Below are 13,127 nucleotides of genomic sequence, written 5' to 3' on the forward strand. Positions count from 1 at the left end.
GCGGCTTGCTGGCTCTCTCTTTCTCCCTCTCTGTCTCACTCTCTCTCTTTCTCTCCCTCTCCTATCGGAGCACAATGAAAGCCTGTGTATCGCCTGTGTATCGCCGTGACTCCGGGCGGGAGCCAGTGTCAGCAAGCGGCTAACAACAGACGAGAAAGAGAAAGGAAAATACAAGCTACTTTTTTTTTTTTTTCCATCTATAAAGCGGAGCAATACAAGAGATAGAACCACATTGCTTATTGCGAGTCCAGACCCTCAGATCCACTGGCCGGGGATGGAATGTACAAAAGTGGACAGAAAAGTGGCTGGACATTACTCGGTGCAATTTGCTGGAAGTTTGTAAGTTTGACCATCGTTTGTAAATTACTCTCGGAAGAGTTTGTGTCTCGTGATACTGTATGAGAATAGAGCCGGGGTGAGGAATAGAACCGTAAGCGGGAAAGAAAATATGTGTCGAAGGATCTCTCTCAGTGGCTAGCCACTTCAGATTGCTTTCATTTAAGGCTAGGAAACCTTAGAGGGAATGAGGATTTTGCCGGTGATTGGATTAGCAGAAGAAAAAAGCATGGTCCCAAAGTCCAATTACTGACATTGTTAACGATTGAAAAGCTGTCTCCTTTTGGGAGAAGACAACATCCTACAGCACCCCAAGGAGGAGATAACATTGGAGCAAAGGGAAAGAGGAAAAAATCAAAAGCCAAAAGACAGTTGCCCTTGATTTTTGCACATTTTGAACATTGACTTCAAAACGTTCTGAAACAGCACTGTTTTTTTTTTTGTTGTTGTTGTTTTGTTTTGTTTTGTTTTTGGTGTGTGTGTGTGTGTGTGTGTGTTTAACCTGAGAAAAAGTAAAGGCTGCCGGTTACATACACCATGGTAGAAATGTATTTCTCTGCAGATACATCTCCATAATTTTCTGAAACAACTAGGTGCGGGGAGTCCAGCTCTCTATTAATACCTCTCTCAATTCCTTTTTCTGTGTGTTTCTGTCTCTTGCTTGACAATCCCTGAATTCTTGAACTAACCCCCAGATTTTGTGCTTACAAAGTACATAGTGGCTCTTGTCAGCTTCTTGAGGTGTGTGGGGGGGAATTCACCAACTCTATCCAACTTCTCCAGAGCTGTCAAATGCAATTAGAGTAAGTTGATCAGGGTTTGTTTCCAACTTATCCTCTCCAGTTGGTCTCCATTCTTTTCTCCCCACCCTCTTTTTACTAACTCCCCTCCCCCACACCTTCTCTACTGCTCCCCCCACCTCTGAAGACCTCTATTCATGTGGCCCTGAACACTGAGTTCACATTGTCAAACACAGATTTGCCTGCAATAGACAACACAGTAGCCTCTTTACACCTCATCATCCCAGGCAGCAATCATTGTGTCCAATAAGATGGGGGACACAGCGCCCCCGCAGGCCCCCGCAGGAGGGCTAGGGGGGCCTTCTGGGGCGGGGCTCCTAGGAGGGGGCTCAGTCACCCCCAGGGTGCACAGTGCTATCGTGGAGCGCCTGCGGGCTCGGATTGCTGTCTGCCGCCAGCACCACCTGAGCTGTGAAGGACGCTATGAACGTGGTAGGGCCGAGAGCTCAGACCGTGAAAGGGAGAGCACCTTGCAGCTCTTGAGCCTTGTACAGCATGGCCAGGGAGCAAGGAAGGCTGGCAAACACACCAAGGCCAATGCCACCGCTGCCACCACTTCAGCCCCTCCACCGCCCCCTGCTGCCCCTCCTACGGCTTCCCAAGCAGCAGCAACAGCAGCCCCACCGCCCCCACCAGACTATCACCATCACCACCAGCAGCATCTGTTGAACAGTAGCAATAATGGTGGCGGTGGTAGGATAAATGGAGAGCAGCAGCCACCAGCTTCAACCCCAGGGGACCAGAGGAACTCAGCCCTGATTGCGGTAAGGCACCTGGTTTTCTCATGCTTCTGGCTGTGGTCATGTGACCTTTTGTGAAGGTAGAGGTTGCCTTGGCCTAGTGCAGAATGGATGGCAGTAAAGAAGGCCAAGATGTCACTGATGACCTCAAAGGCCACTGAGTGTGTTGTCTGTGTGCTTTTGTACTCTTGCTCATCAAATCCCACCAATGCTCATGCATGAATTTTCCACCACCTGTAGAATATTCCTTAACTGATAAGAAGTCCTACTTCTCCAGAGGCTCTCTGGGGTTCAGGACTTTTAAAAGAAAGGCTGCAGCGGAGGAAGGCCCTGTGTCAAAGCTCATCCTGCTTTGGCTAGCCAGTTCTAATTAAGCCCAACAAGCCATTCTTCAGCCTGGAGGCATTTATCAGCTCAACTGACCTTTATCAAAGCCTTTGCCTTCTTGCCTGGTTTCCCCTCCTTCCTTTGAAGTATCCCTTCTTTTGGGTGAAGAGAACATAAATAGCACTTGTAATACAGAACAAGTTCTCTGAGTGTCTACTCATTCAAAAAAGTTAAAAAATGGGGAATATATTCCAAAGATAGACTAGTGAAGGATGTTCTTAGAAGGTCTACTCCCTGATTTCCTGTGGACCCCATCCCACTTCCCACCTAGCTTCTTTTCTAGACACTCTGATCAAGCAGTGCTATCTCAGAGCATTCAAGGAAGTGGGAAGGAAGTGCACTTCATTCTGGGAAGTGCCTTCTTTTTACCCACTCCTTGTGACTGCATATCAAACCCAAAAGTTCTGATTAAGTTTCTGACTGCAAGTGCTTCCTCACAGGCACAGACACACCCCACCCAGAGGGAGGATCCCTTGAATCATTGATTTTTGGTCCCAGTCCTGGTCAGGTGACTGCCTGCCTGAGATATGCTCCCTTCCCCTAGTGTTGCTGGGCCAGTAGCAATTGGATAGAAGGTGATATATCCTATGCTGCCCTGCAGCCCTGCGAGCTTCCCCTCTGAATTTCATGGGGCTCCTGAAGTTCTGTGTCTGCTCATGGCACAGCTTTAGTTTCCCTAAGCCAGCTTGGGTGTAAAGCAGAAATAGGAAATGGCCTTGTTAGCCCAAAAGTACTCAGAAAGCCCATGGAACCTGATGGTACTGTGTCAATGTCTCCTCCTGAGGAACTGGAAAATAAGCTGTGGGGACTGGACATCCTCCAGCCAGGCCCCCGGGATATTTCTTTTCGGTTCCTCCTTATCCCTGCCCTAAGTCTGTGATGGAGAGATTTCCTGGATCTGGGAGCCGTGATGCTCTTCTCCCCCTCCATACATATATTTTACTTGGGATAACCAAAAGTACAACTCTTCGACACCAGCTTCAGACGGAAAAATAGCTACCTATAGTGAAACTGCCCAGTGTTTACTGTTTTATCCCTGAATGCAGTTAGCTTGTGAGGTTCTGTTGGAGCTTCAAGTCCTGATTTCCTTTCTCTACCACCTGCTCCATTGCCACTTCTCCTTGGAATTCCCCAGCAGAGCAGTGGGAGTTTGTTTTGTGAAAGAGAGATGCTAGGGTGAAGGAGGAAGGCAAAGAATTGCGCGAATGGCAAGAAGAATGAAGTTTGTATGTATGTGTGTGTCACCAGCATCTGCAGCCAAAAGTAACTAAATGCCTTGATTGTCTCCAGTAAATTTATAATCTGTCTGCAAGTCTCCCAATAATACAGCTTTGTGTGCTTCACAGTCTCCTGGTAAGTGTTTCTGGGATGATACTGACAGCAAGGCATCCAGGCCAGCCCTGAAAGGGGAAAGCTGATCTGTCCTGGATGTCAAGACAAGAGGAGCTACAAAAGGGCCACAGGGGCTTTTTCTCAGGGCCTTCACATACATGCCTCTGTAAGGAACCCGGCACGTCTGCTCATAGCCTTGGGTGCTTTGGGTTTGGGTTGGTTTGTTTGTTTGTTTTTTGCTTTTGTCCAACTTGGAAGTAAGATGAGGCCGTCTCTTTTTCTTGAGTGCTTTGGGATGTGAAATGAAACCAATTTCAGTGGTTATTGTAGCTTTACAATAGCAATATCCATGTTGGCAGAGAAGTGAGGAAATAACATCTGGCCTTTCTCCACTAAAGAGCTAAGCCTGCAGAAGCCAAAGGTGTTTGTTTTGCCACCTCTGCTCTCTCCTCTGCCCTCCAACCATCTCCTAATATATTCATTCCCTTGGAGTGGTTCCCTTTCCAAGTGTAGTGATGATGTGGGAGGTTTGACATTAAGTTAGAAAGGAAAAGAGCGACTTATTTCAAAATGGTGTTCTTCATTGAAACTGTGGAATTGCAAAGGTTGATCCACAGCTCCCCTTTTGGTTATTGGAAATTCCCTCTCCATTATAGCTTCTAAATTTGGCACTTTATTACTCAGCCTGGTACTCAGAGATGGTGATGCAAGTGCTGTATTAACCTGATAACATTGTGTCTGACAGGAGGCCTGGGCATTAGGGAGTGATTCACCAGGCCCATTACACCAGCAGGTCTCACTTCAAGCAGGCTTCTCTTATTTTCAAAGACACTGTTAATCTAAAGGTCTTTGCCCAGAATGAGTGTCAGAATTCTTTCTTAATTTTATTGCGACTGTGTCCATAACCAGATTTATGTGATCTGGGTGTGCTGAATGTATCACTTTAATAGTGAATTTGTATGCTTTAAGTGGCCATAAATGTCCTTTGGAGAAAAGGAGAGAATATTGATCATATAAAATCAAATAAGTGCTAAGTCCTCAGATGAAAGCTCTGTATCCCACATACCTTCTAGTACAATGCCTTGTATATAGTGAATAATGTTTGCTGAATGAAGGTGAAAGGATTAGTTTTGTTCAGTGGAATAGTGTTGACTTTGAGGTGTGTTCTACTGCGGAGAATATTTAATTTCTGAATCTTTTCAATAGCCTAAGTTTCGAGAATAATGTAAGAATAACCTCTAAGTCAGTTCTAATTCTGTCCACATTGAAAGCCTAATTCTGCAGCCCTTACTCAGCCAGTTTCTTCATTTAGCTCAAGTACATGTTCAGGGGAAGCCCCACTGCTGCAGAGACTACAGGAAAAGGGCCTTTTAGAGAGCTGGTATTGTAGGGCTTTGAGCAAATCTGTATTTCTAACCACTTGGAGGAGGCTTTCAGCACTAAATCATTTTCTAGTGAAGTATGTTTGAATCTTTGAATGAACTGTGAAACTGAATAATTGCTGGTCCATGGAATAGTAAGGTTAGCACTTCCATGGTACATTATTAATCTTTCCCTTTTTCCTGAGACAAGCTCTTTTTCTATTGTATAGATTGTGTTGCTAGGATGGGTAGATAAGTGGTTCTAAGTCGTCTTTGGCTTCAGAGATTATCTTTTCTCTAATGTGGTGTGGGGGAAAGAAAGCAGATCAAACAAGGGACCTGTGGCTCTTGAATTTGTGTCTGCTTGATTCCCTAACCAGCTGGGTAACCTAGGATAAGTCACTTAGCAGTCATCTGTAAAACAGAGAGAACTAGAATACTGCTCTAGCTTGTTGAGAGAAGCAAATGAAGATATGTTTCTGAATGAGCTTGAGAAAAAATAACTGCCCTACAAAAATGCAAGACATCTTCACTAATATTACTACTAATAAACTGAACGATGAATAATAATACCAGTTTTTTCAGGGTTTAAAAGTATCTCAGCTCTCAGTTGTCTGTTTTAAGTGGTGAAATAACTTTTATTGTAGAGGGATCGGTATTCCAAATTTAGTGCTATCAAGTTAAAACTGAGATATCAGTTTACTTAAGTGTTCTTGAAGTCCCAGGAAATTCCACTTCTAATGTGTGATACTGTGAAAGTCTGGGGCATTTTTGAATGCATGTACTTCACAGGCCCCTGCATGGGCCTGAGAAGTTTAGGAAAAGTGTAGCCCCCAGAGCTCCCAGAAATATTAGAAAAGTCACTTACACAAATGGCATGGGAAAGTTAAATATTTTGTCAACAATAGTCTAAAACGTTAATTGTTAGCTTAAGAAAGTCAAACAAGTTAAATCATTGCCAGAGTTCCCTGGTTGTTTTAAACTGATAATAATCAAGTTTCCAATTGACAACTCAAAATTTGAGAGCTGTAAGTTGGGGGCCAGATCTGGGTGTCTGTGGCTGTGTGCATGATAAATGTCCTGCCCAGGACAGTGATAGGAGTGTTTACATTATTTATATATGCAGCCATCATTTCTTGACCTATTTTTGTTCTGTTTTCCAGAACAAAGTAATAAAGGGAGAGTTCTTATGTATTCAGGACCTCACCACTTCTGTCAAGTAAATATAAGATCTCACAAAGGCACAGAGTTCAAGTGGAGAGAAGTTGGTACCATGCTTTATCAAAAATTGACAGAAAGCTTGCTCCGACAGCAAGGCAATGTCCTGTAAACCAAGATGTCTTTGCTTGTTTAGATCAATATTTGTTTATAGAAGTCATCTGCTTTCTTTGAAATAATGTCATTGCTAAGTGATGTTCATCAAATTTCAGCTTCCCTATTCCTAAAATCATTTTTAAATACCAAGATGTTGAAACATGCATAAGTTTTCAAATGGTCTTATACATAACAATTAAATATTACTAAGAGAGTGGCCATTATCCAGTTTTTGTTTTCATTTTTGTTCATGTTTGTTCTTAGCACTGTTATTTAATCTCAAAAAGCCTAAGAGGAAATCTGAAAAAAACAAAAACAAAAAATCACCCACTTCTGCTATGCTGGCAGATAACCCTTTCTCAGTGGATTCTATTACTTCCTTGTCCTTTAATCCAGTCCTTCACATACATTCATGTTCATAGGCAGGGCCATGTTTAATGAAAACAACTCTAAATTTTCCTTCTGCTTCTTCATGCTAATTTTCCTCACACTCCAGAAGGCTCTATGGAAGAATGATGGGAAATACAGAAAAAGACAGTCCCTGCTTGATGGGAAATACAGATAAAGACAGTCCCTGCTTACTGTAAGTCCAGTGGAGAAATCAAGACCACCTTAACAAAGGAATACCAGATGTGCAAACTAGGTAGAACAGACCAAACTGATATAGAAAGACAGAGGAAGAGAGGAACAAATGCTTATTTAGTTCTAGAATATACAGGTCACCTTTTTCCACACTTTACGTTGTGCATGCAAAAACCAGGTGAGTAGGCAACATTTGTTCTATTTTATAAATAAGGACACTTAAGGCTTAGTGATAAAGTAAATGGAAAAACTTATTTTGTTTATTTATTTTTATGTGGTACTGAGGATCAAACCCAGGGTTTTGCACATGCTAGGTGAGTGCTTTACTGGTGAGCCACAACCTCAGCCCTAAATGGAAGAATTTAAAGCACAGGTTTTATAGTTAGCAACCCATGTTCCAATCCCTACTTCACACTTCTTGCTGCATGAATTTGGAAAAATGATTTTTTGTTCCTGTTTGTACATCATCATCTGCATCTGTAAAGTTAATGCTGTTTAACAAAGTCAATATAGTGTTTGATACTTAGTAGCTGCATAAAACATGAGCACCTACTACTATTAGTAGTTGTAGGAAAGAGATTACAACCCAGGCCAGGCAAAGCTTTTAGAAGAACGCAGAACACCAGCAGGGCCTGGAAGAATGTAGAGAATGCTAAAGGTAGAATGGGGGTGTAGAATGTGGGCATGCAAGGAGGTGTGAAAATTAAGGTTTGGGGGAAACAGAGAGTGATAAGCATGGCTGACGCTGTGGTTGGGTATGAGTAGGGAAGGGAACAGGTGAGGTGATCCACTTCCTGGAGGGTTTCAGGGTATGGCAAGAGCAAATCAGAAGCCCTGGTAAATGGTGAAGCACAAAAGGCTCAGAGGAGTCAGCAGCTATGGAGCAATAATAATCCTTCATGTACTTGAAGACATGTATTACATTTCCCCTCCAGCAGCCTCTTCTCACAGCGCACTGCCTAAGTGTTCTGTACTACCTACCTTCAAGTCCCTAGAGCTGCTTAATGCCTTGCTATTTACACACTTCTCCCATTCATGGTGAGTTATATACAGGATGACATGGCCTTTGGCACTGAAAGGAGATGGTTTCAAAAGCACACTAGCTAGACACAGAAGAGAAACTAAAAGAAGCAGAACCAGCTACCTCTCTGCTTAGGTTTATTGGCCCTTCTGTGCAAATAAGAATTGCTCTGCTGATAAAGGTTTATTTGCTTGATGTGTAAACTGATCTTCCTAACCAATGAGTTTCCTTGCATATCAACTTGGAAAATGTCTTTTCATTAAAAAAAAAAAAGATGAACAGAAATTTATGAGAAGCCACAACTCCAGATGGTCTTTGAGATTTACTTACTTATTTACTTGCTGTTAATACAGATGTGTTACAGATCTTTTACATGCCCTGAGGCTCATTCAGATATTGAAAGAGAGTCAGATTTCCTCCATTTGGTCCTTGTTTACTAGACATAGGGAAGGGACCCTGTGACATAGATGGCAAAGGAAAAAAACCAACAACTCTTTCGCTCCCTGATTCATGGCATGCTGCTGGGATGCTGCCCTTTGCTAATGGGCTGTCTTCCAACTTTGACCTTTTCTTACACGTATCTAAGGAACAGATGTGAGAGAACGAAAGCTGTTCCACTTCCTTGTGGGGAACATGAGGAGAAGAGCTTATGTATTCTCCCCAGGCCTAAGGAAGTCTAGATGGTTGGGCTCTACTATAACCAAATTACTGAGTGACTATAAAAAGGGTAACTCACAATACTGACACACATCACAGTTCTCCACATGTCTTAATGGTTTCAGAATCTCACATCAAGACTATGAACATGAGTGCGTTTTAGAATTTATGAAAATTATTAATTCATTCAATAAATAATCAATGTGTGACTATTCTTTGCCATGCCATGTGTCAGGAATACCTTTTGCCTTCTTAGAATTGATGGTCTGAAAGTAGTGTGGACAGGTTGGAAATAGAAGTGTTCAAGTTGGCTTGCTGAAGGAGGCAAGGCAGTGGAGCAGTTAAGTAGAGCCTGGCATCTGGAGTGGGGTGACCAGGTTTTCAGTCAGCTCTACCATTTAATAGTAGTGTCTTCTTGGGTAAGTCGGTCAATTCTCTAGCTTCATTTCCCCAGGTGTAAAACGGAACGGTAGTAACAGAACTAATTTCTTAATGATGTTGATTAAATGAGTCATTTGCCTGGCACCTTGTAGAGGCTCAATAAATTTTAGCTGCTCTATTTACGTGAGAAATGACATACTTGAATCAGCTAGCCCACAACTCCAAGTACATCAGACATTACACGGAAGGACATGGATTTTCTCTTTGATATTTACTTTGAAAGGTTAGTAAATGGTACTGCATTATCCAGTTTCCCTCAGTGGTTTAATGTGGAGATATCACCCGGGATAGATTTGCATTTCCCAGGGATGGGCTAAATAGTGTCCTAAAAAATAGGACCAGTTAATACCTTTCTGAATCCTAGGATCACAGGACTCCCAATCTAGAACTCGAGTGTCTACTTGACCCTGTACTTTTAGAATAGGTCTGAGTTTCCACTTAGTTACCCAGAATGTGGGCTTAGTGGGAAAATGAGAAATTTAAACTGTTCATTCAGAGTTTTGAGTCATTACAACTGGAAAGTCCAAATTTATCAATTTAATTAAATTATTAATTTAAATTAATGAATAATTCTTAAGTGAATCTGATCATAGCTGCAAAAGATTAGAAGCTCCCTGCTGTGTAGATTTAAATGCACACTTTTGAAAGCTAGATCCCTGGCTAAAGCTACTCAAGAACAGGGCAACTGCATCTGCAAGTCCACAGGCAGCACAAATTTGCTCTCTTCCCAACTTTGACCATGAGCATGTTAAAAATTTTGTGCCTTGATGTGGGTTATGGCTTGGAATCTTTTCTTCGCTCAGTACCTCCTTAAGTGTGACTTTCCATAAGAAACACAAGGAAGATGTTGCCAGGGCTTCAAAGCAAGTTTTAGTGATGATAATTCTTAATCAAAAGCATGATGTTCCAGTGAAGAAATGTCAGGATTAGAATAAGAATAGTCCCAGTTCTCTGATGGACAATATTTGGGCAAAGATGGACTGTTGGAACTAACTCAGAACAAAAAAATGTCCTCAAAAAATACAATTTTTTGTTGTTGTTTATTCCCCATCATTTAAACTTAGATCTCCTCCCCCTTTCTCACAAGGAAATAATACTTAGGAAATGTGCCATCAAATTCTGTTGGGTTTGTTTTGTTTGAAATGGTGTTCTTGTTTCCTGAGTCATGCCTGCAGGTTCATATGTTAATATGGAGTTATTAACATTGTCACTTTCTAAATTCTCTTTTTTTGTCAGAAATGTGACTGAGTTATATTAGAGGATCCTATCCAGCATACTGATAACTCTTGCCCACATGAAGTCCATTACTTTGACTCCTCATTCTACAATAGAATTCTTTTTAGGTAGTTCTGATGGATTTGAACAGAAAGTTAATTACATGACTTTAATTTTTTTTTCTTAGTTAAGTCTGTTAATAGCTACCAGGATATGCAGTGTAATCTCTTAAAGTCCTGGTGACCAGGATTCGAAGAGTAGTTTAATTGAATGCAGTATGTACTCTACAATGTGTCTTTAGAATGACAACTGCCATACTTAAGTATGAACTGCTCATTTCTGGAGGTCTCAGGCGTCTAAATTATATGAAAATAAAAACTTTCTCTGGGTAAGCAGCTGAGATATCGAGTTTATTTTTGTTTTAGATGTTCACCTAAGTGGGCGGATACTTGCTAAACCGGCTAAGGCGTACATATTTGATTGCCACACACAACACCCTGTAATTTCAGACAGCAAAAAGTATGTGCTAGTATTATCCCATTTGATTGTTCTACAGAAGTGTTGAAAAAGTGCAAAGTGCAGAAGTAAGAGTAAACAGGAAAGAGCTGCAGTCCTCTTGACAGAAAAAACAGATAGAGGCTTAGTCAAGTTTGGGTCCAAGTCATGTAACCATTGCACCAAAGAGAGCTTCTTTTTCTCACTTAGATTCTTTGCATGGGGATCTGTTTGTCAGCTCAGTCCCCCAGAGAGAGATTCTGAGCTGTCTTTGTGCTAAATTAAACATTAGTTCTCTCCTTGGGAACCTGATCTTCCATAGACTAAGCAACAATATCTTTCTGAGAGAGCTCCCAGCTAAGCATTTCCCTCAGGAAGGTACTGGCTCAGGAGCCTTTTCACCTGTGCTGTCTGCTTAGCTGGTGTGAGTGTGTGTTGCATGGGAATTGTTTTGTATAACTGGGTCTAAAGGCCCTTAGAGTGAGGGCTCATACTTCAATTTTGGCATAATGTGGGATGATCGACCCATGCTGGCTTAGCACATAAGAAATGAAAATGGTCAGAGAAGCACCCGGATCATGTAGGATTGCAACCACCGTGGGAAAGAGTTTCCTTTCCTCACTGTCTCCCAAGTTCTGTGTCCACAGTAATGAAAGAGTATGTTGCAAAATAGAAGCCATCTCATTTCTAGCCTTCTCTCATCTCCATCCTGCCCATCCCCCAGAGGGCCAGTTCATATTGCTCTAAAAATAGGCCACTATTCTACAATTTATAGAGTTGCATGAGCCCTTAGAGAGAAAACAGACCAAATGCTCATTTCACAGATGAAGAAATTAAAACCCATTTAAAAACAAAAAACCTTATAATATCCCTCAGTGTTCAAACTAGGATGAGAACCCTATATTTGTCACTTTTATTCTAGGGCATACAAAGTAGTCATTTTATTAAGGGATTTTTATAAATTTATACTTTTTAAAAGAGAACAATTGAGGGAATTGGGAATTTTTATTAAAGTTTTGGTAGTAAGAGGCATGGAACTTAAAGCCTATACTGGACCTATTTTTAAATGATTTTAAATGACTCTTCTTCTATCTCACATACCCCTTGGTAATTCAGTGTTGTCACTCACATCACAAAAAAGACAAGGTGATTTTCTCCTTTGAATCTTGAATAGCCTCATGACCTGCTTTGACCAAACTGTGTGACAGAAATGACATTGTGCTACTTCTCAGGACAACCTTTATGAAGCCCTAATCCAAGATCACCAATAAGGAGCACTAATCTGAGACCACTGTATAGGGAGGGTGGTCTAACCAACTGGAGGATGAGCATCCACATGAAGAGAATCAGGTGCCCCTGCCCCTGACCAGCACTATTCACTTGTGACTCAGCCGATCCTCCAACTTGAAGCAGTCACATGAGCTAACTTAGGTGAAATCAGCAGAGAAACTGCTCAATCAACTTGCAGACTCATGAGCAATAGTGCATTTGTTTTAAGCCACTAACTCTTGGGGTGGTTTGCAATGTAGCAAAGGTTAACAGAGCTGGAGAACCTTAGCATGGAAGATGTGCTCCACTTGTTTAGCTGTGTTACCTCACATGGGTTTCTTAACATCTTTAAGCATCATCCTTTATGTTTCAGGATAATAGTCAATATCTCAAAGGATTGTGTGGATTAAACGAGGTAATACATGAAAGAGCCTAGCATGTTAGTCAGCACATAGCAGAGTTTAGCAAACATTAGTTTCTTTGCTTTCTTCTTTGTCTCTTGTCACTGTGTTATAATTCAAACTCCTCTTCCTTTGTCTTCCCACCTTTGCTTCATGTGCACCAACACTCTCCTAGGCTTCCCCAGCCCACTGTTCCTTAGAACAGCAATTTATTTTTTCCCTCCTGGATGATGGTATGGTGCTGTCATTCCTCTTAACTACCAAATTTCCAGCATTCCTGTTACGCTCCAGGGAACACATCTGCCTTCGGTAGTCTACCCTTAAAATAGAAAAGGGTTAACCTCATAAAGATGTCACTCCCCTTGTACTGTTACGCTGCCCTTGGGAGAGTCAAACAGCATAGCAAATATATATGGGCAATGTAATTGCATTCGATCTTCTAGGTCACAGAAGACTTTGTTAGCTCATGCAGCATATAGGAGAAGAAGTAAGCGTATTCTATCTTTGAGAATACTGCTTATAAATTGTCATGGAGGGGTGGTGGCAGAAAATTACTCCAAGTCCTTCCTTTTTTCATCTTACCCTTCAAAATGTATGAATAAACAAAGATGCACTGAAGTCTGCCTATTTCCTATACTTAAGAGTCTGGCCTGGTGACTGGGTATTATTGAGGTCCTGGTGTTAGCTCTGATACTAACTAGTTGTGTAACTTGATCAAGTCCCTTACTAGACTTTCTTTTTCCCTTGGAAAAGCAGTAAGGAGCACATGGTGAGAG

At 41.7% G+C, this 13,127-nt stretch overlaps 1 protein-coding gene across 1 annotated transcript in view; it reads left to right on the top strand.

The window, feature by feature from the left end:
- The first annotated feature begins 6 nt into the window (after positions 1-6).
- Maml2 (mastermind like transcriptional coactivator 2) overlaps positions 7-13,127 on the top strand; it is a 326,229-nt gene continuing 313,108 nt past the window's right edge. Inside the window, exon 1 of the mRNA XM_048795774.1 lies at positions 7-1,900. Within this exon, the coding sequence (XP_048651731.1) occupies positions 1,388-1,900 (513 nt within the window). The 5' untranslated portion in view covers positions 7-1,387. The remainder of the gene's footprint in view (positions 1,901-13,127) is intronic.

Source organism: Marmota marmota, unplaced genomic scaffold, assembly GCF_001458135.2.
Source record: "Marmota marmota marmota unplaced genomic scaffold, marMar, whole genome shotgun sequence".
Classification (NCBI taxonomy): domain Eukaryota; kingdom Metazoa; phylum Chordata; class Mammalia; order Rodentia; family Sciuridae; genus Marmota; species Marmota marmota.